Below are 27929 nucleotides of genomic sequence, written 5' to 3'. Positions count from 1 at the left end.
TGAGACCTTAGGGTGATTCCAGGCTGCCAGGAGCAATCCTGGGATGGCCACGAGTAACTGCTCCCTCCTTACACCCCAGGGACCTGGGAATGCCGTGCTTAGCTCTGGACACAAAGCAGACGGTGGGAGCAGAGCTCTGCCCTAGCCCAGAGGCACGAAAGGAATTCCTTGACCTCCTCCCAGACTCTCCATCTGGATATTCCTCACTGGAGCCTGAGCACCCTCTGCTCATCCCACTCCTGGCTGATTTCCTGGCTCCTGAGTTCACTGCTATTCCCACTGTTGTTTAACAGGCAAAGCCAAGGAGAGGAAGGATCTGTCCCAACTTCCAAGCTACAGATGCTTCCCAAACTTCCAAACCGATGGCTGCCAAACATGTGCTGACAGAGGGGAGACAGGAGGGCTCCTCCTCCTCTCTGCCTCCTGGAAATTCCTGGTCTTCCACAATCCCCTTCCAGAGGCTCCTATTCGCTGACTTTCCCGTTTTCCCAATGGCTGTGGCTGGTGCATCCCCCAGATCCCTGTGCTGGGATTGATGGGAGGGAAGACACTGCTTTCCAGAGGGATCTCCATCACTTCTGGCTGAGCCGAAGAGCTGCTCCCAGGGCAGGGTATTCCCAGCTCTCCGGATGGGAATGGGGTGGTAAGAGAAGGAAAAGCAGGAAACCCCAAGGGAGAAGCAGTTCCTGGGATCAGGGATGACACCAGCCACTGACAAATCCATGTCCTGGGAGCAGCCAAAGCATTTTCCAGGGAGAGCACAGAGGCCAGAGGGCAAAGTGTCAGGAACAAAAGGTCTGGGGTCAAATGGATTGCCTTATCCCAAACATTCCCACTGGCAGAGGTGGATTAAGGTGGGACAGAAGGGCAGGATCACGGGAGAGGAGGTTTTTCCTGATCCGAGTGAGGGGTCACAAACTCCCCCCAGGGAATTCTATTGGGATCTTGGCCAAGAGCAGGATGCTCACATTCCTTAATTTGCTCCTCCCAGGCACAAAAACCCCTAATTTCTCTCCTTCCTTCCCAATTCCCCAATATCTCAACTAAAACAGAATATCGGGAGACCCTTAATTGAAGGACCACTCACTAATTCCACGTATTCCCTGATTCCCTTCACTTCCAGGACACAAAGACCAGGATGGAGGAACCATTGTCATCTCTCCCACACAATCCCACCTGTGCATCCACCTCATGTGGTCCCTCCAGCTTCCTGGGATACATCCATGACCCATCACCCCGTGCCACCTATCCCAAAACACATCCAGCAGGTCTGGACCACATCCCACAGGTCTCCATTCCCTCCCTGAGATCCAGAATCCAGCAGGGCCAAGTTTGGAGCTGTTTATCCAGACACTTCTCTCCCAAGCAAGGGGTGGAAGCCCAAAAACCTTGGGATTAGCTGCCTGTGTGAGAGCCCCAAGGAAAGCACCAGTTAGCTTGATGGGAAGAGAACAGCACGTTCCCAGTCTCCCAGCTGGGAATTCCAAGGCCCTGGGCCTCTGCATGTAGATGTTTCCATGGAGGGGTGAACTATTCCCAGCTGCCTTCCCTCAAGCTGTAACAAACCCGGGAGAGGGAGGAGGGAGCCGGAATTTATCAGAGCCCGCTGTCAGGGAGATGAATGACTCCTTCTCCCAGGAGTAAATTAGGGAATTGCCCAGTTTCAGGCCTCCTTGACACTGCAGCTCATCCCTGGGAAGGTTCAACAAATCCAAACCCACAAAAATCAGCGCAAAGGGCCAAAAAAAATGATATATTGTCCATCAAATTAATCCAGGGATTTGTGGTTCCTTCAAGATTCCTTGGCAAAGCCCGAGACACGGAATGGAACTAATCCCTGTCCCATCCCCCTGTGGAACATCACTTTTTGTGTGCAAAAGAACATAGAATTACATTTAACTGTATTTGTTGCCCCTGGAATCGCTCCTGAGAATCTGGTAAAAACCTGGATAGTTTCCCATGTCCTTCACCTCCTTCCTGAACTCTTTCCTTGGGATCAAGAAGAGGAAAAATCAGATAATTCAGATGATTCACATTCCTGGGCTATGAAAAGCACCTGGATCCCAGGGAACTCAAACAGCACATGGAGACTGGGGAATAACTTCCAGGAGAAACTGGAGCAGGAACAGCTGATCCTGGCTTTATGATCTCCAAGGAAAACTAAATTGCAGGAATAATTATGGATCTGGAAGAGATCTTCCTACTGCTGAGGACACCCGAAAGGAGAAAGGAAGGAGACAATTCCTACCTGCTAAATGTGGATTATCTAGCCTAAAAAATCCCATTACAGGAGGAAGGGAAGAGGAAGTTTTTGGTATTTCTCATGGAGTATTCCAGAAAAGTGCTGTTCCAGGAGAATAAGGGACATTCCACATAAAAAGAGATGTAGATCCACCTCTCCTGGAGCCACCTGGCTCATCATGGAGAAGGAAAACTGGACCTAAAACTGAATCAATCAACCTTTACCCCTTAATTCTGCTCCAATCCGGCACCACAACAAAGCCCACGTGGCTCCCTCAAATTCCATGGAGTCACTCCAAAGGAATTTATTCCTTACACAACGGGATGATGGACCTCAAAGCCCCAGGAGGGGGTTTGCTCTGGCTTCCGCCCTAAATCCCAAAAGCAGGGATTAGGGGAGCGATCCCAAGATCCAAAGAGCAGGGCTGGGGTTGTAGCAGTTTTCCAGCAACTTCCCTGTGCCCAGGAAATATCATGGAATTTGTCTCTGCCTATCCAACTGTGTGCAAGCAGAATTTCTGGAACTGGGATAGCAACACCTGGAAACGGTCTGGGACAACCGGGACATGTTTGGGATGGGAAATGGGTGGATGGGATGGGAGATGGAAGCAGTGAGAGGGTAAAGAGCAGCTGGAAAAACAAAGGATAAGAGCTGACAGGTGCAGATGCAGCTCAGAGGAGGTGGGAGCAGAATTCCTGCTCATGGAAGCAGGATTTGGGGGATGTGGTGAGGGCAGGATCGACAGGAGATGCTCAGCTTCCCACATCCCACTATCCACAGGGTGGAGAGCATGGATAGGGCTCCAGGACGGCTTTGGAGCTGCTCAGAAGTTCCCAGGAGCAGCTGATATTCCACCTAAAGCTGGGAGACACTTCCTTTAGGGAAACCAGAAGGAACCACCTTCCCAAATTTCCCCTCTCCTGTAGGGGGTGGGGAAACAGCCACAGGGTCCAATAGAGAATTCCATGCCCTGCCACCACTGTGAAAGCCGGGAGAAGGGTTGGATGAGCAGGAGATGTGTGAGGGAAAGCTGGGATTTGCACTCTGCCCCCACCCCCACCCGGGATCCTTGGCTGCCATTCCCAGCACCGTCCAGGCACCAGGAGAACCCAGCCGGGGGTTCTCCTCAGGCACCGGAGCATTCCCTCCTCCCAATCCCCACAGGACCCCAGCAGCCCCCGGCTGGGCAGGAAGAGGAGGAGGGGGAACTGGGAGGGAACTGGGAGGGAAGGGGGTGGGGGGATCTGCTCGGGGAGAGGTTCCTGGAAGCCATCCTGGCATTGCCAGCGTTCGGTCACCTCCCAGGAATGCAGGGAGGATCCGGAGTGGTTTCTCCTCAGCACTCCTCCTTTCCAGTGCTTGTCCACGTGTTGCCTCCACCCTCCTCTCCCTTGGTTCCCAGCCCACCTTCCCACCACTCTCTGCTCCACAGCCACCTCGGTGATCCCAGCCTTCCTTTTCCAGCCTCTCTGCCACTTCCCAGCTTTCCACAGCCCCTTCCCGCTCCTTTTCCTCCTTCCTTTTCCCACCCACCCCTCCCACTCCTCCAGCTCTTTTCCACGCCGTGCTGAAGTGGCTCTGGATTCTCTCCAGCTATCCATGCTATGTGTTGCTGGAAATTCCCAATCCTAAATTTAAAATCCTGGAAAGCCTGGGAGGGGGGAAAAAGTGCTGCTGGTCCAAACCATGCCAGATTTGCCAATAAAACCTTCCAAGATCTGAGTGGTGGCTGAAATCCCTTCTGCTATTCCTGAATCATCCATAAAAAGTGTGGAGGAGCAACTTTCCCAATGGGAAAGGTACAGGGTGGGGAGTATCCCCCCACAGCACAGCTGAGAGGACAAGGACAAATCCAGGGAGATCCTTATCCCATGTTGTGCCTACGATATTCCCAAACCCAGTGGCTCACCACAGACACATGGAATGTGAATCCCGCTTTTCCCAGAGGCAGAGGGATTACTCACAGCTCCTTGTAGTTGGCATCATAGAGAGTTGCCCACTTGTTCTGCTGGTGTGGCTGCCACTTGATGGACTGGAAGTTGGGATCCAGGTAGGATCCGTTCAGACTGTCGTTATCCTGGATCAGCCCTATGGAGAGGGGGTAAAATTCCTTAAAATCCCAACTTTAATCACTGGAATGAATATCCAGCACGGTGGAAGCCCAAGGGAGAAACTGGCACTGCCTGACGTTTCCCTCCTGACTGCCAGGACAGCAGATCCAGGACTGGAATTCCAGTGGGATGAAGAGGAGTGGGATCGGAGGGTACCTGGTGAGAGAGCACCCGGCTGGTGCCAGGGAGGAGTCTGGACTCGGTCGGGATTGAGCGGCACCGATCCCATTCCTGGCTCCTGCTTGATCATCCCGTTGAGCATCTGGGCATTGAGGGTGTGTGGGGGGGACTCGGAGTGTTTCCGCTTCTTGGCGGGATGCACCGGGAGCCTGCGGAGACACACGGGAAAGGCTGAGCTGGGAAGCTCCACAGCCCGTCACTGGCACAGGCAGGATCCCACACGGAACCCCAAAACATTCTCACAGCACTGTCCCACCTTCTCCCACACTGCCAAGCTCTGGGCTACATCTGGAATTCCACAGAGTCCCGGAACAGTTTGGGTTGGAAGGGACCTTAAGGATCATCCAGTTCCAACCCCCTTCCATGGGCAAGGACACCTTCCATAGACTGGGTTGCTCCAGCCTGGCCTTGAACACTTCCAGGGATGAGGCAGCCACAGCTTCCCTGGGAAATCCATCCCAAGACCTCACCACCCTCACAGGGAAGATCTCCTTCCCAATATCCCCTCTAAACCAGCACATGGAATCCCAGAATCATTTGGGTTGGAAGAGACCTTAAATCTTATCCAGTTCCAACCCCTTTCCATGGGCAGGGACTCCTTCCACAGATTTCCTCTTGTTTATTCCCACCACCCAACTCCCAGCTACACCCCACACTTCGGACACTGCACCCACCTCCCACTCCCATTCCCTCATCCCCATCCCCACATTCCCACCATCCAACTCCCAGCTACACCTCACACTTCGGACACGGCACCCACCTCCTGCTCCCATTCCCTCGTCCCCATCCCCACACTCCCAGCAGCCCCAGGCCTTACTCTGCTCCGTGCTGCTGGAGGAGCTGGTGCAGCATCTGGGATTGCTGGGCGTGGTGGAGCTCGGTCGGCGCCATTCCCGGCCCGATCCCGTACGGAGGCATCAGGGGCTCGGCCTTCAGGAACATGTCCCGCTGGAGGCCGGGAAAGTGGGAACTGTGCTGTGGCTGGAGGGGGTGAGGGGGTGGCGGAGGCGGGGGGGGACCCTGCAGGTGGGGGGGCGGAGGGGGAGGAGGAGGAGGAGGAGGATGCTCTAGGCGGGAAGGGGGAGTCATGTGGCACAAGTTTTCGGGAGTCATGGTCCGGAGGAGGTGAGGATCTGGAAAGAGAGGAGGAGTCACAGTTCGGGGGGTCCTGATCCCAGATCCAGCACTGACTCGGTTCTCTTGGATCTCCAGCTCGGAGGGGACTTGGAGTGGCCTGTTCCAGTGGGAGGTGTCCCTGCCCACAGCAAGGGTTGGAACTGGATGATCCTTAAGATCCCTCTCAACCCAAGCCATTCCAGGATCGGATGATTCTGTGACAAAGACACAAACATTCCTGTGCTAAATCTCCTGTGGATGCTCTGCAGTGAAAGCACATCCCCAGGAATTCCCTCAGGAATTGCCAGGTAGCTTTTGTGTTAGCTTTGGACTTCCCTTCCCAGAGAAAACCCATCAAGCACAGTATTCCCGTGGGAAGTGCAAGGAGCAAGGAAACACAGCAGGGGGCAACTTCAAAATCTGTTCCTGGGAATGCTGAGCTGGAGAAAAAGCACCTCAACTTTGCTTAATAAAGCCAAGGCCAGGTTGGATGGGGCTTGGAGAAACCCAGACCAGTCGAAGGTGTCCCTGCCCATGGCAGGGGCTGGAACGGGATGAGCTTTAAGGTCCCTTCCCACCCAAACTGTTCCAGGATTCTCTGATGCCATGGGGACAACGAGAGAGAGAAGAGACAGGAATGACCTGAACCCGCCCAGGGAGGAGCTGTGGGAAGGGACTCAAAATATTTCCATTTAAACCAGGAGGGGACCCTGATCCCTAAATTTAAATAAATAAAAAGGGACATTCAAATGCGATCCCACATTTCTCCTCCCTCTGTATGGGATTGGATACCAAAGCCATGCCATGGTTAGGGTGGATTTGACTATTTCAACATCAAGACAAAGGTTTGGATGTGGAGGGACGTGCAAATCCATGTCCCTTCCTGCACTGCTCCAGCTCCTCATCACCTCCCATTCCACTCCCTGCCATGGGCAGGGACACCTCCCACTAGCCCAGGCTGCTCCAAACCCCATCCAAGCTGGCCTTGGACACTTCCAGGGATGGGGCAGCCACAGCTTCCCAGGAAATCCATTCCAGTGCTTCACCACCCTCACAGGGAAGAATTTCTTCCCAGTATTCCATTTATCCCTGCCTTCTGTCAGTGGGAAGCCATTCCCCCTTGTCCTGGCACTCCAAAGTCCCTCTCCAGCCTCCATCCCCCTTTTTCCTCACCAGGACAAAGCTCATCTGTGTTCCAGCCTTTCCCTGATGGATGCATCAACCTGCACCTTCGGGTGTCCTCACAGGATAGTAAGATCCCGGTAGGAATGTGGGACACAAGGAAACCGAAGTCTGGGAAGGGACAGCAACTTTCCAGGTGTTTAAAGTGCAAGACAGAGTTTCTCCACATTCCAGTGTGGACAAACTGATGGAAAACACATCCAGGGAGTGACCAAGCCAGGCACGGCTCTGGGAATGCAGAGAAGGATCTGCGGGATCATTCCAGGCTGCTTCCCTAAGCAGGAGCACCAGACTCTGGACTTTGGCCTCGGGACACCCAGGCAGGAACTGACTAATGAGGCCAAAGCGCCCGACCAGGAATCGGGAAACTCCTCCCATTGGGAAGTCTAGAAAAGTGAAATGAGGATCTTTCCAGGGATTTCTGCTTCCTGCTGAGACCTCTCACTGCCCTTTTCCAGACCCACGGAGCTGGATTCCTCTTTCCAGGCTCATTCCTGGGCCAGCCTTCCTTCTGGAGCTGCCTTAAGGACAGGCCAGGTTTGGAAAGTGATGCACTCCCAAATCCAGGGTAAAACCATCTCTGGGAATCCGATCCTTCCCTCGGGAAGCTTTGTGGGCACCCTCCGGAGCCTCCTCTCCTTCCCAGACAGAGCTGCCAGCTCTCCCCATGGGGAGCAACCTGGCCTCTTTGTTATATTTAAGGAAGGGCCAGGAGGAATTCCAGGGATTTTTTTTAGCAAGATAAACAGAACTCTTGACCTCTTCCATCAAAAAAAAACCCAGGAGCAGGCGCTGTTCCCGGTGGGGACTGGGCTGGAGCCTGGGGAAGAGGGTACTGCTCCGAGGGGGAAGGGAGACCAGGACAACCCGGACAACCTTCCCTCCTTCCTTCCCAAGGAGTTCTTTCCATGGAAGAAAAGTGAAGGTCACCAGAGGGACCAAACAACTCTCGGTGGCTTTCCCTGGAAATGACCCTGAAGGGGATCCTGGCTTCCGGAGGAGGAGACCCTTGGGATGAGCTGGAGGGGAGGGAAGGGCTGGGAAGGAACTTACTGGCGAACGGTGGGTCCATGTCTCCCTCCCAGAGCCCGGCTCCATGTCAGGGCTGCATTCCCACTCCTTTTTCCCGAGGCACGGGGTGAGACGAAGAGGGTGAGGGCAGGATCCACATCCCACCCTGCCCACGGAGCAGCCACAACGCCGAGATCCCCCCGGAATCCCACCTTGCCTTGTCTCCCGCTCCCTCTCCCGCTCCCTCTCCCACTTTTCCAGAGGCCGGGAGCGGAACAATGGGCGAAAGCCGAGGGATATTTACTAACTGATAATCTCCCCACGTAGAGCAGCCGCCTGTTTTCTCCCGGCTGATAAAGATTCCAGAGCCAATCACTTTCACGGAATAAAGAGGGGGGGAGGATGTCAGATTTGGGGTTGGGATTATGAGTTTTTCCCTTCCTTCCCCCTCCTCCCTGTTTTTCAGCACTCACCGTTCACCTGCTGAGGGGAATAGGCCTCGGATCCGGAATCCGGGGGAGAGTCCGGCAAAGTGCTGCGGAGCAACGGGAAAAGAGAAGGGAAAGTCATTCCCAGCACAACCAGTAGGTCCAGTTGGATCAAAGCACCCTCCAGGATCCCGTTGGGAATCCCGAATAACCCTGGGATTGCCATCACCGCCACTGGTCCCCCAGCGCTTCCCTGGATTTCGGGGAACAGAGACGTTTTGTTGAGCTGACAATGAGAATTCCAGATAAAAGAAGTCAAATGGAAATTTATCCGCTTCCCAGGGAAAGGTGTGCTTCCCCATGGGAATGCCAGTGACCAGGTGGGGCGCATGGAGTGTTCTTCCCATCCCTGGAAGTGTTCAAATCCAGGCTGGATAGGGCTTGGAGCAACCCGAAAGGTTTCCCAGCCCACGGCAGGGGTTGGAACTGGCTGGTGTTTAAGGTCCCTTCCCACCCGAACAATTCCATGATCCCATGAAATGGGAGGCTCGGGGGGACCTGGGAAGCCCACAGGGTGGATTTTGCTTCCTGGACCAGAGGAGCCCAAGACCAGTGGATTCTTCACGGGAAGTGGTAAAAGCAGCGGCTGGAGAGGGATGAGGAAGGGTCATCCCAAAAAAGCCCCTCATCATACTCATCATACTTCCCTTGTCCTCCAACTTCCCTTGGAGCACCTTTCCATCGGTCCCTTCCTATGCCTGGCTGGAGTATTTTTTCCCAGCCCTTTTCAGGCTCTTTGCCACACTGGTTGTGAGTTTATCCTGTATTCCCTAAGGATTTATCAGGATTTGTGCCTCAGCAAGCCAAATTTTGGCCAATAACAAAAGGAAACAGCACAATTCAGGGAATCCTGGAGGCTGGAAAAGGTGAACTGCAGAATTCCCACAGGGAACTCAGGATATTCCACAATTCTCCACTGGAAAAAGGCTCACAGAGCAAGGAAGAGTCATTGTGGAACGCTGTGGGAACGCTGCCATCCTGACCCAGTTCAGCTGCATCCAGAGGTTTTTCTTCTCTGACAGGAAGGTATGAGCCTCACTCACAACATTCTAGAGAATTCCAGGTGCATCCAGAAGAAAGGGACATGACAAGGCTTTTGGTTCCCCCTACGCTCCACATATCCCAAGGGAAAACTCCCTGGCCTGGGAGTAAAATAAAGGCGGAGTATTTTAGCTTTCTGGAAGGTCTTTCCAAGTTCATCCATAGGCTGAGCGTGCTGGAGGTTCCCAAATTTGGGAATCCCCAGGTTGTGCTTGCTGGCAACACTAGAGGGCACAAGGCAGAGGGAGAAGAGCCAGCCCTGGGGCCATCCCAGCCTCCCTGTCCCTCACATCCATTATTTCCACGGGAGAAGGCTCAGGGATTGGCTGTTCGTGGCCACCACCACCTCAGGATCCAGGCTGGAGCTCCTCTGGGAGTGACTATTCCCTTCCTGCTCCTGGATACTCTGCTGCACACCTGGATTTCACCTGTCTGGCTTCAGATCATCTTCCACTTCCCTGTTCCTGGTGGGAGCAGGAAGAGACCAGGCACATCCTGCTCTCCCAGGGTTGTTCCCTTCCATCCCAGGGAGCAGGAACCACATCTTTTCTCCTCTTGGGAATAACCACCCAGTTGAATCCACCAACAATCCTGAAACCTGCCCATCCTCTTCCTCTTCTCCAGGTCTGTATCCTGAGCTTGTCCAAAGATATCCAACTCAGATCCATCTTTTGCATCTCTGGAATGGAGCATCTCCCACGTCAGGCCACCAGAAGAACGTGTCCCTGCCCAGTGTGGTGAGCTATCCACTGGGATAGTCATGGGAATATCCTGGAGGTTCCACTTCATCCCAGAGACCGAATTTTGTCCCGTTCAAGTTCACTCCGAGCCTCTTCCTCCTTAAAAAATCCTACAGCGTTCTCCTACTTCCCACCTGGAGACGCCCACCACAGGTATCCCGGTCTCCCACAGCTCTACGACAACACAGGGGATATTCCCAAAAAGCTTTTGGGAAGCTCCAGGGCTTCCATTTATCCCAAACCACCTCGCCACGAGGCAAGAACTCGGCACGAAGCGACGCTGCCACTGGACACGGCCCTGCAGGCCCCTCTGGGTGCCGCCAGCCCAGGGCGGCAGCAATCCCGTATCCCAGCACGCCATTCCCGCTTACCCAGGTGCGTAGGGAGCCTTGGGCTCCGTTTTGATGGGAGGGCCCCCGCTGCTCAGGCAGTGCCCGCCCAGGAAGCCCTTGGGCACCACCAGCCCGTTGTTGTTGTTGCAGTTGAGGTGAGCTCCGTAGCCGGATCCGCAGGGATTGGCCAGCAGAGCACCATGCCGGATTGGGAGCTGGCTGCTGCCAGGGGGAAGGTGCAGGGGAGCGCTGGGAGAGGGATTGGGAGCGCTGCTGATGGAGCTGGAGGGAGTGATGCTGGCGGAGCTGGAGGGCTGGGAGTGCGCGTAGCCGGATGGAGCGGGAATGTCAGGGAAGCAGCTGAGGGAGAGAACGGGAAAACCTCAGCCAAGGACACTTCGTACCCATCCCTCCCCTCCCAAAATGTGGGATCAGAGTTGTTCAGGAGCTCTGGGATACCTGGGAAATAGCGAAATAACCAGCACTGTGATGGCACCAGGAGCGAACAGAGGCAGGTCAGTGGGACTGAAGGAAGAGGCCAAAATCCACCTGGGAAGCTTTAGAATTCCCAGGATGCCAGCACCAAAGAATGTGAAGCCAGTGGGATCTGCCCACCATGTTGCAGCTTTCAGGGAAGCTGTGCCAAAAATCCCACGCCCACCCTGCTCACAGGTGCTCTCCAGGCCTGCTCCCCTCTCTTTCCCAGAGTTGGGATACACAGGGAGACCCTTCCCTTCTCCACACTCCTGTTGTGCTGGGGTTGCAATCAGAGCTCCCAGGGCCTGTTTTCCCATTTTTAAGGAAAAGTCTTTATGGTTCCCTCAGGAGATGAAAGAGAGGGAACAACAGAGACTGGGAAAACTCAAAGGTAAAAAACCAGGACGAGACAGGAAGAAGAGCTGGGAATGGCAATGGAGCCAAGAGCGATCCAGGAGGACTTTGGGGTGGGGCTGCACAGTGATTCCTACGTGATTCCTCAGATTTCTGGGCTGGAAATTGCTCCATAGGTTTCCCAGAGAAGCTGTGGATGCCCCAGCCCTGGCAGTCGGATGGGGCTTGGAGCAACCTGGGCTAGTGGGAGGTGTCCCTGAGCTTTAAGGCCCTTTCCTGCCCAAATCATTCCAGGATTTTCTCTCCATAGAAAACCCCAGGGAACACCATTCCCGCTGGGGAGCAAGGGAAGCACTCACATCTCCGGAGAGTCCTCCTTGCTGATGTATTCCTCCAGGATGCTGGTGTCGATGTTGGATGGCTCCAGAGCTCCATTAATGTCGTGTCCTGCCAGGGAAGAGGAGGTGGAAGAATGAGCTGGAAGGGGACATGCAAAGGCTTTGGAAACACCACCAGACCTTTGCAGAGCCAAGGAACTGATCTGAGAATCGTGGAATCATGGAATGGAGTGGGTGGGAAGGAGCTGAAAGCCTCGTTTGACCCCCCTGCCCCGGGCAGGGATGATCTGGATCAGCAGATCCTTGAGGGTTATCTGTCCATGCCCATCCCAGGGTAAAACCCCATCCCAGGAGATGGGATACGTGGGACAGGCCAGGCTGGTGACACAGACACATGGTGGGACTCCACGAGCCTCGTGGACCCCTTCCTGCTCGGGACATCCTCTGATCCCCTGGGGACTCTGCCTCAGCTCTGCAGAACACGCTGGAATTTCTCTGCCACAGCTCTGGAGCAGCTCCCGACCTTCCTCCCCTCCTCCAGGGGTGGATTTCCCTCTCCTTTCTCCGGAGGGCTCCTGCTTCCCTCCCTGCCCTGTTCTGGGGAAGCTGGGCAGGGTTTTGTTGACAGTAAGCCCTTCCTTTATCTGTCTCTCCCGAGTGGGAGTCCGGAGCCCGCCGGGGCCGGAGCCAGCCCGCGGTGCCAAAGGCACTGCCAAGGAACCAGGAAAGAAGGTCCAGCTCCCTCCAGGGCAGATAAGGAAGTCAGTGAAAGACCATCCTGGAAGGCCCCATGTGAAAGCCCCACATCCAGCCCTGTACCCAAAGACCCCCTGGCTCAGGGGAAAGGTCACGGTTGATCCCAAACCCCCATCCCACCCCCATCCAATTGCAGCTCTCCCTCTGCAAATCCCTTTCATACCAAGACAAGCAAATCGGCAGGAATAAATCCAGCTAGGAATTCTGCCAAGCGGACAGGGTGTGGAGAGGGATCTCTGCCTTACAAACCTTGGCTAGAGGGGAAAAAAACCCTGGATAACCGCTGTTTTTCAGGACACCTCCATGGCAGAGCCCGGGGATTTGGGGGACAGGGTGGAGATGCTCTTCCATGTGAACAAGGGGATCCATCTGGAGCAGGGAATGTGATGCTGCTTCCAGGTGGGCATTGAGGTGAGGATGGAGCAGGCAGAGCCTCTGGGATTCCCAGCTATGCCAGCACCTCCAACATGGAATTGCAGACCCCAGGTGTGTCCCTCCTCCCCTGAAGTTTCTGGGATGTGGAAGCACCACCCTGCTGTCCTTGGAGTTATGGGAGCTCACCAGTGGCCATCCCTGTGTCCCCCACTCATCCCAGAGGATCTGCCACACCCTGTTCCTGACACCTCACCAGGATGGATCTACCTCTTCAAGCTCCCACTGGGATCCCATAACATTCCTGAAACCCTCCTGCCAGGGATGAGCACTCCAGGAGGGTGGGAACCGGGACTTGTCCAGAAAGGGTGGGAAGTCCTCCACAGACAGCGGGATACTGGGCTTCCCAACTTTCTGAAGGTGGGGAGGCACTGGAATGGGTTTCCCAGGGAAGCTGTGGCTGCCCCATTCCTGGAGGTGTTCCAGGCCAGGTTGGAGGGGGCTTGGAGCAACCTGAGCTAGTGGAAGGTGTCCCCACCTGTGGAATGACAGCTTTAAGGTCCCTTCCAAGTGAAACCATTCCATGATTCCTTCGCTTCCTTAAAGTCACCTTGAGGAGCCCTGAGGAGGGTGAGATAAGCCTGGTGACATGAGAGGTGTGTCAGGGGTGGAGTTGGGACATGGCTTCCCACCAAAAGCCAAGGACCTTCCTCTGCCTGGGAACGCTGCAATTTGCACCAAAAAACCGGGATATGGAGCGGGTGTCGCTGGCAAAGCCGCCCAAGGAATGTCCCAGTGGCCGGAGCCTCTGCACGGCCGGGCTCTTACCAAAAGCCAGCTTAGGTGATTAATTCAAATACTTCTCCGTGGAGTCACGAGCTCCCAGCGACATTCCCTCCCCCTCCCCAGCGGGGATTAGGAGGAAGCCACCGAGGAGGGAAGCTCAGCGCTCGGCACAGGACAGGCTCCCGCTCTTATCCCACGTGGACAAGCCCAGGGACACTCTGAGCTCGTCCATCCCAAACCTCTTCCCAGCATTATCACCCCACTACCCCACCATATTGTTGCTCCCACTGCTCTGCTTTCCAAACCTTTCCTTGGAAAAGAGCCGAGGTGATCCCAAAAAAAAGCCTGAATAACAAGAAGTTAAACCCCGAGCACCCTCCTCGTGAGCGGGTGAGGCCCCCGGACGTGTGAGAATGTCAGGAATCCCAATGTTTGGACTGGTTTTCTCTGCCTTCCCCAAACCTCCAAACACGCTCCACATCCCAACAGAGGTGCTTCCCGTTCCTCCCTGTCCCTGTTCCCACCGCCTTGTCCCTCCTGGGGACATCCAGCTCCGTGACTGGTTCCTTATCCCATTTTTAGGTGCTCCTAGAGGCGAGCACAGGGCTTGGAAAGAGTTAACGGAGCCTGCACTCCGTGAATCCTTGTATTTACAGCTCCGAGAGGTTTAACCCAGAATTTTCCTGGAGTGATAGGCCGAGAAGTTTATGGAATTTCTATTTATAACAGTTCCTCTCCCCCCTCCTCCCCAGTTCTTGCTCTGTTGCCTTTCTTCAAATCACCCCTAATCCTGCCTGGGTCACCTGGGGGTGGGAGGGAGGGAGGGAGCTGGAGCACTTCATGTCGGGATCCGCTAACACGATCCAGATGTGGGAACCTGGAGATGATGCCGAGGTCAATGGCTCCAGAGGGGCTGGGGAACATCAAGGATGGGGGGACACTGGGGAGGAGGAGAGGCTGTGCCAAGCCCAGAGTGGAGCCACGTATCAGAGAGTGGATTTTCCCCTTGGATTTCAGGGGAAACTGAGGCACGGGACACTCTGGGAAGCAATAAAATATCCAGCGGGTACGGGCTGGAACAGGAGACCCCAGGAGCTGGTTCCACGGAGCATTCCCTCTCCAGAGTACAGTGGGATAGGTGGATGAGCGGAACACACCACAAGGCCCACTGGGAATTCCCTGGGATGGCACAGCAGCGCCGGTGCCGCATCCCTGTGTCCCGGCACGAGGGGTTGGTTGTGCAACCTCGGCCCGGGCTGCCGCATCGGCACATTCCCGGGGCCCCCGCACCCCCTTCTGCTCCTTCCCATGTTTATCCTTTGGCCCGGGGGGATTGGTTGCCGGCCTGGATGTGAGCAGGAGGAATCCGGGCCACGGCGACCTATCCAAACACCGCCTAAGCCCGGGGAGCCGCGGGGCCAGCGCTCCGCTTCGGAGCTCCTTCCCTACCCACGGGAGCCAAGCCTGGAGAGCGGTCGCTCCAGCCGGGAACAGCATCCAGCTGGGAACAGCATCCCTCCCTCGAGAGAGCTGGCAGGGGGCAGGGACACGCAGCTCCAGCTGGGAACAGCATCCCTCCCCAAGAGAGCTGGCAGGGGGCAGGGACACGCCGCTTCCAGAAGGGACAGCGGGGTCCCGGCTGCCCCACGTTCCCAAGCCCGGGCTGCCCGCAGGGGTGGAACATCCCAACCCCGCAGCCCCTGCCTCCCGCTGGATGCCAGCCTGGAATTCCTCCTTAATTAACGCTCTTTATTACCTGACTGGAACGATAACCAGCCCCCAAATGGGACATGGAGCCAGCGGCTCCCCCAGAGACCACCCTGGAGAGAAGTCCCGGCTGTCCCAGGCACTTCCAGGGGCTCCTGGGCCCCTTCCCTGAACCACAGCCCCTCCTCATCCCACTACTGGTATCCTTCCTCCCACCCAGGAATGTCTGTTGGGATCTGCAAGGGTTGGAGCAGGGAAAACTGTGTGGGATCTTCCGGGATTGTCACTTGATCTCGTTCCTAAATCCTATCCATTGGATTAGGACACCCTTCCTTACACATCCCAACACAGCCTGTGCCCTTCAGCCACCACCTGTGTCCCATTCTGGGGACATTCCCTTACCAGCACATTCCCAAGGGCAGCCCTGCCCTTCCAAAGCAACGGGGCAGCTCATCCATCCCCATTCATGCTGGAGCAGAAACCCCAAAGTCCAAATTCCCCACCAAAACCTCAGGCAAGGATGAGCTCTGGGAGCTTGGTGAGCTCCCAGCCAACATCCCTGCTCCCAGCTTTAATCCCACTGCAGTCCTAGAGGAACTATCCCGTGTCAGGCAGGGTAGGATGCAGGGATAGGGATACAGGACAGGCGGGATTTGAGCCAACCCCCCAGATTTAGGGAGTAGAGAGCATTACAGGGTGTCCAGGAAGACCCTGGAGCAACAACCTGGATAACAGAGGCAAAACACGGGATGATGAACCATCCTGGTGGGAGGAACAACCAAACCAGACCTGCCCATGGCCCTAGATGATCCTTTCTGACCCAAACCATTCCAGGATTCCATAATTCCCAGCCCAGTGTCCAGAGGCAGCACCACCCACAGTATCTCCCCATCCCGTGGAAAGCTCCCTCTGCTCTCACAGGATCCCAGTTCCTCAGCTTACATCCACAGATTATATCTGACAAAAGCACCTTTGGATAACCTGGGAAAAACACCACACTCAGGGAGAAGGAGATCATTCCCCCTCTCCATCCACATCTCCCAAGAGGCCAAGGAGTGTAGGAGAGACATCCCAGGGCAGGAGAGGCGTGAAGAGACAGGGGAAATCATCCTGCTGTGCCACGGGAACGTTTCTCAGGAAGCTGCGTGGGAAAAGGAGGCAGCTCCATCCTACTTCCCAAACTTCCCCGAGCGCTAAAAGCACCTCCACAACCCTCCTGGAATTTCCCCGTCTCCACGTCCCCGTTACCCCTCCTGGTTCCCTTTCTCCTCCCGGCTCCCCACCCGTGTGCCGGCCTTTCCCCCGCCCTTGCCAGCTGTGAACCTTGGCATGGCTGGAGCCATTGTCCCTGGCAGTGGGGAGGAGGGGAAGGTGTGAGGGGCACACAGAGCCCGTTTGTCCCTGTCCCCGCGGCCGTCAATGCCGCGCTTGTCCATTCATGGCCTGGGCCGGCCGGAACAGCGGCTCCATTTGGGAGGCTCCAAGGTGCCTGCCCAGGGGGGCACATTGCCCCGTTTGTTTGGAGACAACGCCTTTCTCTCCCTCTCCGGGATGAGGGTGTGGGAGGGGGGACAACAGCACCGGAGAAGGACACTTGGGGTGGCCGCTCCTGCTGCATGAGGCCAGCTCCTCATCCTCGGGGTGAGGGACAGGGAAAGGAGGGACACGGAGGATGGGGAAAGGCTTTTTAGGATCCCTCCTGCTGGGGGGGCTCAACTGACCTCGCTGGACCCACACTTTGGGGGATAGGGATGACCTTTTCTCACAGGATAACACGGCACGGACGAGCTCCCGGTCACCGGTGCAGTGGTGAAGGTCCATGTCCGCATCTCCATAAACCTCCCTCGGTGGGAATTATTCCCAGAGCAGATAAAGAATTAATGGTATTAATAATATTAATTATCAGCTACGTACCAGCACAAAGGAGAGAGTTGGTCCAGCTCCCAGAGTTTTTCCACGCTCAGCAGAGACAGAATAAAGACTCAGAGAAGCACAAGAGCAAGGCCAAAGCTGATGGCAGAGGCCTGAGCCATGGTCCGGCTGCTCTGCAGCTTCCAAGGAAAAGCCCAGGGACACAGTCCCTGGACACAGACCTTGCTGCTGGAACTGAGGCTCTGGGAAGGCTCTCAGGGAATTCAGAGATCCAGGAGCTGCTCCAGAGAGCACTTTGAGCCCAATTCCAAGACATACACAGGGAACTCGGGATAACTCGGGATTTGGAGTGGTGCTGCCTCTCCTGGAAACGCCCCTCTGGGACAAAACAATCCTTAGGGAGATTAATAACCCAACAGCCCCGGGATACAGGCCCAGAGGTAGCCAAGCATCGCCAGGAACGCCACGTCCAGAGCAGGCACCTCATCCCTCCCTTCCAGCTGGGAGGCTCCAAGGCCTGTCCAGGCTGGACGCACTCCAGGAGACACCGGGAGTGAAAAGTGGAGTGATTTATCAAGGTGGGACTTTTCCCAGGGCTTGGGAAGGGCCATCCCTACTTTTTGTACTACCAACACAGATCTTTCCCAAGCAGGAGCATCGGGTTTTCCCACCCAGCTGGAACGTTTGCTTTGGAATTGTCTCCCAGGAAACTCACAAAGGACATCAAAAGCTTCCTCATCCACATGGTACAAAGTTCCCAAAGCCACTTTTCCCTGGTTCTAAGGGCAGGAGAGCGGGACTCAGGGCAGTGGCACAGGGATACAGGCCTGTCATTCCTAACTCCGTGATCCCACGGCAGGGGGGTTGGAATGGCGTGGTTTTTAAGGTCCCTTCCAACCCAAACCATACCGAGATTCCAGGATTTCCTTTCCTAAGGAGGGAACTCAACACATCATCAACATCTCTCTCCAACTCTGCATCCATGAGATGATGTGTCCTGCTTGGGAATTCTTCCCTCCTTGTGCTCCCAAGACTGAGATGGACGGAAGGACACAGTGTCCACAATTCCTGATTTCATCCATCTTTAAACAATACCAACATTTTATCCCAAATCCCACAGACCATGGAATTTTCCCTGGGGTGTTCCCAGCAATCCCTGAGTTTCTCACTGTAGGACACATCCTTCAGAGAGCTGAAACCCAAATTCACCTCCTGAGGAAGGGGCCACACAATCCCATTCCCAGCCTTTAATCCCTTGTCCTAGTCTCCAAGAAGCTTTTCCCTGCGAGGGTGGTGAGCCACAGGCTAGCTGCGAATCCCCTATCCCTGGAAGTGTTCCAGGCCAGGCTGGACAAAGGCTTGGAGCAACCTGGGATAGTGGAAGGTGTCAGGGTTGGAACTGGATGGGCTTTAAGGTCCCTTCCAAGCCAAACCACTCCGGGATTCTACACAATTAAAATCACTATTTAAACCCCCAAATTCCCAAGGGATCATTGCCACGCCAGCTATTCCCACATCCAATTCCACACGGAGTTGAGGTTCCTTTTTTACAGAAACCCCCTTGTTTGCATTTTTCTGACTAATTCTGAGCCATCTTGGAACAGACTTCCTGCACCAGGGGTTTAGCAAACAATTCCCAGACAATACAACCCAGATACCAAACGTGCTCCTTGGATCCCGGCCACGCCAAGCGCTCCCTGGGTGTTCCCGGGCTCCCTGTGCTGCCTGCAGAGCTCCAGATCCCGAGGGAAGGCGCCTGAAGGACGTGGCAAGGGGAGGAGAGGCCGGGGAATTTGCCTGGGGAGGTGGGATGGAGCAGGAATGAGGAGGGATGGAGCAGGAATGAGGCATCTCCAAGTGAAACACCAGGGGTCAAACAAGGGGGAGATGGGATCAAGTGGAAGGTGCCCATGGAATGATGGCTTTAAGGTCCCTTCCAATCCAAATCACACCAGGATTCCATGTGCTGCTTGAGACGGGATATTGGGAAGAAACTCTTCCCTGTGAGGGGGCGAGGCCCTGGAATGGATTTCCCAGGAAAGCTGTGGCCACCCCATCCCTGGAAGTGTCCAAGGGCAGGTTGGAGCAACCTGGACTAGAGGAATGTGTCCCTGCTCAATGGCACAAGGATTTTCCCCAGGAAAGACCTGCCAGGAAAGGTACCTGTGCCAAAAACATTCCAGGGGGACCTTCTCCCTCTACACAAATCCCTGCAGGAGGGTGGAGCCAGGTGGGGACTGGGCTCTGCTCCCAGGAACAAGGGACAGGACAAAGGGAAATGGCCTCAAGTTGTGCCAGGAGAGCTTCAGGATGGATTTCCGGGAAAATTCCTTCGTGGAAAGGCTGTCAAGCACTGGAACAGGCTCCAGTGGAGGAATTTAATTTCTGGAGGAATTGAAAAGCTGGGTGGATGTAGCACTTGGGGACATGACTTGGGGTGGCCTTGATGATCCTGGAGGATTTTCCACCTTAAATGGTTGGAAATCCCACATAAATTGATCTCAGGGATCATCCCTGAGCTGTTGCACCCTCCTGGATGGACCAGAGCCACACTACCTGTGTTTAAGAGCCAAGGAGCAGGAAAGATCCCTACCTTGACATTCCACAAGCCCTTCCTGTTGGACCACATGGAATTTGCCCAGTTCCTCTTCCCAGGAACACCAGCACAACTTCCAGCACCCAAATTCCTCATTCTGGGCTGTGGAACCTGTCCCAGATCTGCAGGTTCCCACAGGGCTGTTCCCAGTGCCCCTTTGGTCCCTCCACCCCTTGGGAGGAGGTTTGGAACAGCGTTTGTCACCCTTCTCTCTTCAGAGAACTCCAGGATGATTCGGGTGGGAAGGGACCCCAAGGATCACCCCATTCCCACCCCCTGCCATGGGCAGGGACACCTTCGACCAGTCCAAGTTGCTCCAAGCCCCGTCCAACCTGGACTTCACATCCACCTCTCCATCCCAACACCCCTTCCTGCAAGCTGCATTAAGACAGGAGGGAGGAGACACGGACAGGACTCCCCCCCTTCCCAGAACTCCCCAGATTTTGGGATCTCACCAGCGAAAAGCCCTTTTCTGTCCACAGGAGGAGCATTGATTGTATTATCAAGCACACGGTTTAACGGTCCCTGTTCCAAGTTTTCCTTTACTTAAGCAGGTGTTTCATTCCCAATAAAATCCAGGCACCCTTTTTAGTGCTCCCAGGAATCAATGCCCATAAAACATCTCTTGGAACAACACGGGAGATAAGCCAAGATCCAGCAGGTTGATAAGTTGTTTGCTTTCCCATTTATGTGGATCACGAGCAGCAATCGGAACTCGGGATTAAAAGCCATAAATGATGCGGATGCCCCATCCCTGAAGTGTCCAAGGCCAGGTTGGACAGGGCTTGGAGCAACCTGGGCTAGTGGAAAGTGTCCCTGTCCATGGATATGGTTGATCTTCATTGATCCCTCCCATCCCAAACCATTCCATGATTCTATGACTTAGATCTCCAGTTCTTTTAGAACCACCACCCGAGCCTTCCACAAACCCCATCCCAAGTCCATCCCTGCCTCCTCCCCACCAAACTACTCTTTTCCTTTCCTTGGATGAGGAAACCACATAAATTTGCCACTCCAAGATAATACACAGCAAAAGGGGGGTGACACCAAAGACTCCAGGGAAAAACCACGGAAAACAAAACCACCTCCACCAAAAATTCCTTTAAAAACCATTTTTCTAAACTCCAGGCTGGATCCCAGCACACCAAGGCTGCTTAAAACTCCAGCTTTGGCCTTTCCACCCCAAAACCCGGCAAAATCCCACAAGTGTCCGCACTCATCCCACAGCAATTCCAGCCTCTCCGTTCACAGCCAGGCCCGGCCCCTCTTCCCACGTTTCCCTCTCCCTGTTTTTGAGTGACTCCATCAAAACAGCCAAAGTCCAGTGAGATAAGGGGTGGACCCTGAGGGTCATGTTACATTTTCCCTCGGGAAGGAAGCCTTTCATTCCAACATGCCTTGAATGCACTCCAGGGGCCGCTGGAAGCCGGTGGGAAGGGCAGGATCCCGGGCTGGACGCACCATCCGTTGCCACCGGATCAGGGAGAAGATGCCCACAGTAGGGGGTTAGAACTGGGTGGTCTCTAAGGTCCCTTCCAACCCAAAGCAATCCAAGATTCCATGTCTGTCCTTGCTGTGCAGGGAAAACGGTGCCAGCAGGAGAAGGAAGGTCTGGGTGATAAGCAAGGGCACGGATATCATGGAATTAAAGAGCCAAGTGTGGTGTCCAATCGTAGAATCCTGGAATAGTTTGGGTTGGAAGGGACCCTAAAGCTCATCCAGTTCCAAGGGCAGGGTTTGGGTAGTCCAGGTTGCTCCAAGTCCCGTCCAAGTTGGCCAGGAACAATTCCAGGGATCAATCCACCCTCTACTTCTAAGAGCGCCCCTTTTCCTGAAGCAGGACCCTCCCTCGGGCTCTCACGCCCTGTCTCATCCCTCCCTGTCCATCCCTAGTCCCAGAATCCGCCAGGAAAGCCCCATGGAGAGGGTTCTCTCTCCCAAATGATGCCGGCGCATGGGACGAGAACCTGGGAAACACCAGCTTGGGCCCAAAATCCAGGAGGCTGTTCCTGGTTGTGTCTCCAGCTGCTCCCTGTCCTCTGGCACTGCACAGGCTGGTTAATGATTCCTCAGGCACACTCGGTGTCCCGGGATTCTTATCGGAGAGAGCAAAGTCCAGTCGGCACCACGAGTGGGAAGAGAGACGGGGGTTACCTGGCAAAGCCGGGCCAGAGCAACGCCATCCCCAGGCAGGGAAATCCTCAGGAAGGATGTCCGGCCATGGGCCGGGAAGCATGGATGGCCCAGAACAGCTCCCAGCTCCAGATGGTGGAATTCCATAATGGTTTGCGTTGGGAGGGACCTTACAGCTCATCCAGTTCCACCAGAGAACCTTCCACCAGCCCAGGTTGCTCCAGCCTGGCCTTGGACACTTCCAGGAATGGAGCAGCCACAGTTTCCCTGGGAAACCTGTGCCAGCACCTCCACTACCAGACCACTCTGGTCTTTTCCCATCAAGAGGAATCCATGAGGCCCCCAACCAGGAGAAAGCAGAGCAGGATTCCATCTCTCCTTCCAAATAACCATGTCCAGGAGCCATTTAATTCCAGGTTTCTGGCAGCTGGGATGATTCTGGCCCTGGAAAAGCCCTCACTGATAAGAGTGAGGGAGCGGAGGGAATTCCTGCCTGTCCTCCCAGTATCGTCCTTGACCCTTTTCCATCAGCCTGGTCACACCTCTAGCACAACTCCCTCTAATCCACCTCTTCCTGAACCTTCTCCCACTCCATGTCCAGGCATCGCCCCCGGGACACCAACCCGGGGCAGGTTTATCCGGGACACGGGCAAAGTACCTCCTCACGGAGGAGCTGACGCCGCTCCTCCCGAATCCCAACCCACCCTTATCTTTAGGGATCCACCCTGCCATGCACGCTGGCCTTGCTCCATCCGGATGCCTCCTGCCCTTTCCTCTGGATAAAGGAGTTCTGGGGTCCAGGGTAAAGGAGCTTTAGGGAAACTGGAAGGGGAAGCACCAGCACGACCATCACTGGCTCTCCATCAGCCTTTCCCGAGGATGAGTCCTTTGGCCGATGGCTCTGGGAATCTCCTGCTGGGATGGATGTGGCAGCTTCCCCACAATGTCCAGGAAGGCCACCTGGCTCTGGTGATGGGCTCAAGGGAACATTTGAGGCTCTTCCCTGCTCTGCTCAGGCCTCGGGATGGAGCTGGAATCACCGGCATCCTCATGTCACCTGCCGGGTGGGCAGGGAAGCTCGGAATAGTGGGAAAAGAGAGGAGAACCGGGGAACAATCCCACTGGGAAGAGAGATGGAGAGGCAGAAGGAAAAGCATGGAAAGGCCGGGAATTCTGCGCCGTTACCTGCTCGGATCCAGCGCATCCTGAGCATGGTGAGAGCGGCTCAAGCTCCGGCCATATCCCCGCTCTCCTGCTCCGGCATCATTCCCTGAACTCGGCTCCTCCAGCTCCCGGTGGTGCTGCTGCTGCTGCCTGCTGGTTTTTCTATTCCCTCCAGGAAGAGTGGGAGGGCCGGGAGGCTCCGCGTTGGGATTTGGGGATTACCCGTAGGGAGGGTCATGTGTTTGTGCTGTACCAGGTTCCCCGGGCCCATTCCAGCACGGGCTGACTCCCGGTTCCCAAAGAACTCCAGGCAAAGCCTCTTATCCTTCCCAGACCCCGCAGTGACTGTCACCTGCGCTCCCCAGCCGCTCCTCCCGCACCCCCCCCGCAGGGATCACCGCAGGATTGCAGCTGGGACACGGATTTGGGGGGAAGGGACAGGCAGCCACTGGGAAGAGCAGGCAGGAAGCCCCCAAAAGCCGGTTTTCTTAAGGAATTCCAAGGAAAGTCAGGCTCTCATCTGCCGCACTTCCACTTCTACATCAAGCCCAAGAAGCCAAAAACACAGGACACCCGGATAACCCCACCTCCTCTGCTCCAGATCCCATCTTCTCCTGCCCTTTCTGCTCCCAGGTTTCCATTTCTCTGCACCCCGAAGCATCAGGAAGACTCCAGAGCAGCCCCTGCACTCTGCAGGAAGCTCATGGCCTTACACCAGTAGGAGTTTGATCAGTGAATTCCTTCTCTGCTCATTCCCACCATCCCCAAATCCTCCCTTACAGGTGCAATCCCAGGTGTCCTGGGATCACCTCATTCCCTTGGCTCCATCATTTTGTGTTCCCTCGCCCAAGGAAAACAGGGGAACGGTCCAGACCTCTTCCTACAGGGAAACATTCCCTACTCATAGACACAAATCCATAATAAAAATCATCAAGAGAGGAACCAACACCAGGAATATGGGAACAGGTTGTCCAGAGAAGTTCTGGATGACAGAGGGTGGGTTTAGATGGGATAGTGGGAAGGAATTCTTCCCTGTGAGAGCAGTGAGGCCTTGGAACAGATTTCCCAGAGAAGCTGCGGCCGCCCCATCCCTGGAAGTGTCCAAGGCCACATTGGATGGGGTTTGGAGCAGCCTGGGACAGTGGAAGGGGCTTGGAAGTGGATGATCCTTAAGGTCCCTCCCAACCCAAAGCATTCCAGGATTCCATGAATACACATATCCACACATTCCTATAGGCAAAACCATCCGCTCCTGGTCACTCCCAGCTTGGAGATCCCTGTGCACCCACAAACCCCTGCATGGACACAGCCAACATTCCCAGTGCTCCAGGAAAACCGGCAGAGCCACTTTATCCCACAGCACACAGATAACCCCCATGGAAATTCCACCAGCTCTTGTCATTCCCAAGCTCCACCTCAACCCCAAATCCACGGAACTCCCGGCGCTCGCCCTCTTTTTCCTGCTCCTCTCCCTAATTCCCGCTTCCCAGCCCCCCTCGGGCCCTGTTCGGCACATCTTTCCCGACGTGCATTCCTGGCCGACTCTTATCTCATAAATTAGCCGGGAGAGGGATCCCAAATAGCTGAGCCATGGCGTCAGCGCTTCCCTGCACGGGGCGGGCGGGAGGCAGGGAAAGGTTGGGAGCAGGATGCCAGCCAAGGGTCAGGAGCTCGCAACTCCCTCCTTTGCCTTTGAAACCCAAGACCAACGCTCCGTAAACACTCCCAAAACCACGGAAAACTCATTTCCCTCCGCTGCCAGAACCCCCCCCCAGCATCCCACGCTGGCTGCATCCCAGGGTTTTGTCCAGCTCTCCCTCAGGATGGTCCCGGGAGCCACCGAACACGGACCGGCTGTGCTCGCACAAACCATGGAATTCGGGAGGATTCCTGAGTGGGAAAAGATGATCCTAGAGGATCATCAGAACCTAACTCCTGGCACTGCACAGGACAATCCCAAAAATTCCATGGGCCCGAGAGCACCAGGACAACAAGGACCAGCCAGGATTGCATTCCCAGCATCTTCATCCTAGGACAGCAAGAAGTTATTCCTGATCCACCTCTTCCTTCAGACACTTTTCCCTAATCCCTTCCCAAACATCAGAGCAAACCCTGGGATGTTTCCTATCGTTTTTCTGCTTCTCCATCCTCACAGGCCTCACATCCCACCCTCAAAGTGTGGACAACCACATTCCATGGAATTAGGGCTATTCGGGGAAATGAGGATAGCCAGGGAAATAAGGAAATCAAAAACCAAGGGCATTCAGGAAAACAAGGATATCCAGGAAAAACAAGGATATCTGGGAAAATAAGGACATCTGGGAAAATAAGGATACCCAGGGATACAAGGATATCCAGGCAATTAAGGATAACCAGAGAAATAAGGATATCCAGAGAAACAAGGGTATCCAGGAAAATAAGGATAGCTGGGAAACTAAGGATACCAAGAAAACAAGAATATCCAGGAAGACAAGGATACCCAGGGAAACAAGGATATCCCCGAAATAAGGTTATCCAGGGAAACAAAGATACCCAGGGAAATAAAGATATCCAGAAAAACAAGGATATCCAGGAAAACAAGGACACCCTGGAAATAAGGATACCCAGGGAAACGAGCACATCCTGGAAATAAGGTTATCCAGGGAAACAAAGACACACAAGGAAACAAGAATACCCAGGAAAACAAGGATATGGGGGAAAACTTTCTCCTCTTCCCTTCTCCCCTTTAAACACTGTGCTGTAACAGATGCTCTGGAATAACAGCAGGACAGGGATGGAGCTGCCCAAACTCCATGGAATATTCAGCTCAGAGGGGTTTTCAAAGGGATTTTATGCAAGGAAGTAAATGGTTGAGGGTAAGAAATATCCTTCAGGATATTTCTCTGCTCCTTGATTTTTACAGGGATGGTTTTAATTCAAATGAAAGAGAGAAGGAAAGAAGGAGAAAGAGATAAAAAGAGGGGAAAATAAAGGAGGAAAAGGGGGAAAAGGGAGAAAGGAGGAAAATGGGAGAAAGGGGGGAAAAGGGATAAAAGGGGAAAGGGGGAGAAAGGAGGGAGAGGGGAGAAAAAGGGGGGAAAAGAGGGAGAAAGGGGGGAAAGGGGAGAGAAATAGGGGAGGGAAAGGGGAGAGAAATAGGGGAGGGAAAGGGGAGAGAAATAGGGGAGGGAAAGGGGAGAGAAATAGGGGAGGGAAAGGGGAGAGAAATAGGGGAGGGAAAGGGGAGAGAAATAGGGGAGGGAAAGGGGAGAGAAATAGGGGAGGGAAAGGGGAGAGAAATAGGGGAGGGAAAGGGGAGAGAAATAGGGGAGGGAAAGGGGAGAGAAATAGGGGAGGGAAAGGAAGGAAAAGGGAGAAAAAGGAGGGGAAAGGGAGAGAAAAGATGGAAAGGGAGAGAAAGGAGGAAAAAGGGGGAAGTGAGAAAAAGGGAGAAAGGGGGAAAAGGGGGATAAAGGGGGAAAAGAGGAACAAAGAATCCTGGGATGGCTGAGGTTGTCAGAAACCTCTTGGAATCACTTTGCTGGAGCAGGATCATCCCCAGCACCCAGAAAGAACAAGAATCCAGGAAAAACAAGGAATCTTCCAGCCTATAAAGGATGCTCTGGGGCAGAAGGAGAAATTCCAATCAAAGAGGTGGAGAGTTGGTCCCTAAATAATGTTGGGATGCTGAGCCAGGGCTGTGCAGGACTCCGGAGTGGGAAGTGGGAGGGCAGGGTTTGGGAGTTTGGCCCCAGTGAGACCCTAAATCCAAAGGAAACCTTGGAAGGCTGCAGGGAACACGGGCTGGGAGCGCCCAATAAGAGCCCCCGGTGGGGAGGCTTCCCATCCTCCCTAATCCTGGGGCTCCCGGGAATCCAGGCCCAGGGCTGGAATAAACAGGGGGGGCTTTTTCCTTTGAAGAAGAGGAATTGTGTTCCTGAGGGATCACATGGATTCCAGGAGAGAGGGCAGGGAGGAGGAAGGAGTTGGAGATTCCGTTCACCCCCAAAGCACCTTCTGTTTCTGGTGCCTTCCCTTTCCACCCTGGGATGAATCCAAAGAATCCACAGGGACACTGTTGTCCCACTTCAGCCACCCTGGGTGACACTGATCCCTCTGCTCCAGAGGGGATCCCAGCTCTGGAGCTGCCCCTGTTCTCCACAGATCAGGAGCCAGCCCAGCGAATCCCTGGAAAACAGGACCTGTTGGAGCCTCACCAGGATTCATGATATTCCCTCAACCAGCACATCCATGTGCCAGGGGCTCATCCCAAGGGACACAGTCCGTGGCAGCCCAAACCTCTGCCTGGCAAAGGAGCTGGTGGAGAACAAGGAAGGGAAACAAAGACAACGAGGGAGGAAAGGAAGGAACGACCCAGGCAACAAGGAAGAGCGGAGCGTGCCAGCAAATCCAGAGCAGGGAAGGGAACACGGAGCCCGGGGAGCAAAACCAGTGGAACTGAGGGGTCCCAATGCACTCCCAGTTCACCCTGACAGCCCCTCAGTTTCCAGGAGCATCCACGTCTCATCCCAGCTCCAAGAGAGGCCAAATTCCCTTCCCAAGCACTTTTCCACCTGTGGTTTGCCCTGATGGGAAGGAGAGGGATCCACGGCCATGGGGTGTCCAAAGGGATCCAGGCTCTGGCTGGGCTGGGATCCACAGTTGGACAAACATCTGGGATCCTCGGGACACTGTCAGGAGCCTGTGCCTGCTCCAGGGACGGGCAGGGATATGCCAAGGTCCCTGTGGGGTGCTGGTGGGAACCTAAGGCATGGCACAACACAATTCCCAGCCCTTGGAATGCCAGGCTATCCAGTTCAGCACCCACTGGAGGATGCACAGCTGCACCTGGATTGTGCCCAGGGACAGGCATCTGGTGCCAGCCCGGCACCAGACAAGGCTCTGAGGGCAGGTTTTCCCCATGGACACAGGCTGGGAGAGCTGGGAATGTC

General features: G+C 54.9%; 1 protein-coding gene across 2 annotated transcripts in view; it reads right to left on the bottom strand.

Moving 5' to 3' along the window:
• MYRF (myelin regulatory factor) overlaps positions 1–27929 on the bottom strand; it is a 54623-nt gene that overhangs the window by 16313 nt on the left and 10381 nt on the right. The window contains exons 2-7 of one of the 2 annotated variants that reach the window (XM_051776918.1): positions 11634–11721; positions 10483–10803; positions 8316–8377; positions 5351–5666; positions 4510–4682; positions 4207–4330 (exon numbers count right to left, since the gene is read on the bottom strand). In XM_051776918.1, coding sequence (XP_051632878.1) covers positions 4207–4330; positions 4510–4682; positions 5351–5666; positions 8316–8377; positions 10483–10803; positions 11634–11721 — 1084 coding nt within the window. Of the gene's footprint in view, positions 1–4206; positions 4331–4509; positions 4683–5350; positions 5865–8315; positions 8378–10482; positions 10804–11633; positions 11722–27929 lie in introns of both variants that reach the window. The other variant, XM_051776917.1, reaches the window with a different exon arrangement.

This window comes from Manacus candei, unplaced genomic scaffold (assembly GCF_025592945.1).
Source record: "Manacus candei isolate 608988 ecotype Guabito, Panama unplaced genomic scaffold, ASM2559294v1 h1tg000009l, whole genome shotgun sequence".
Lineage (NCBI taxonomy): Eukaryota > Metazoa > Chordata > Aves > Passeriformes > Pipridae > Manacus > Manacus candei.
This window is presented reverse-complemented; position numbering and strand designations above follow the sequence as displayed.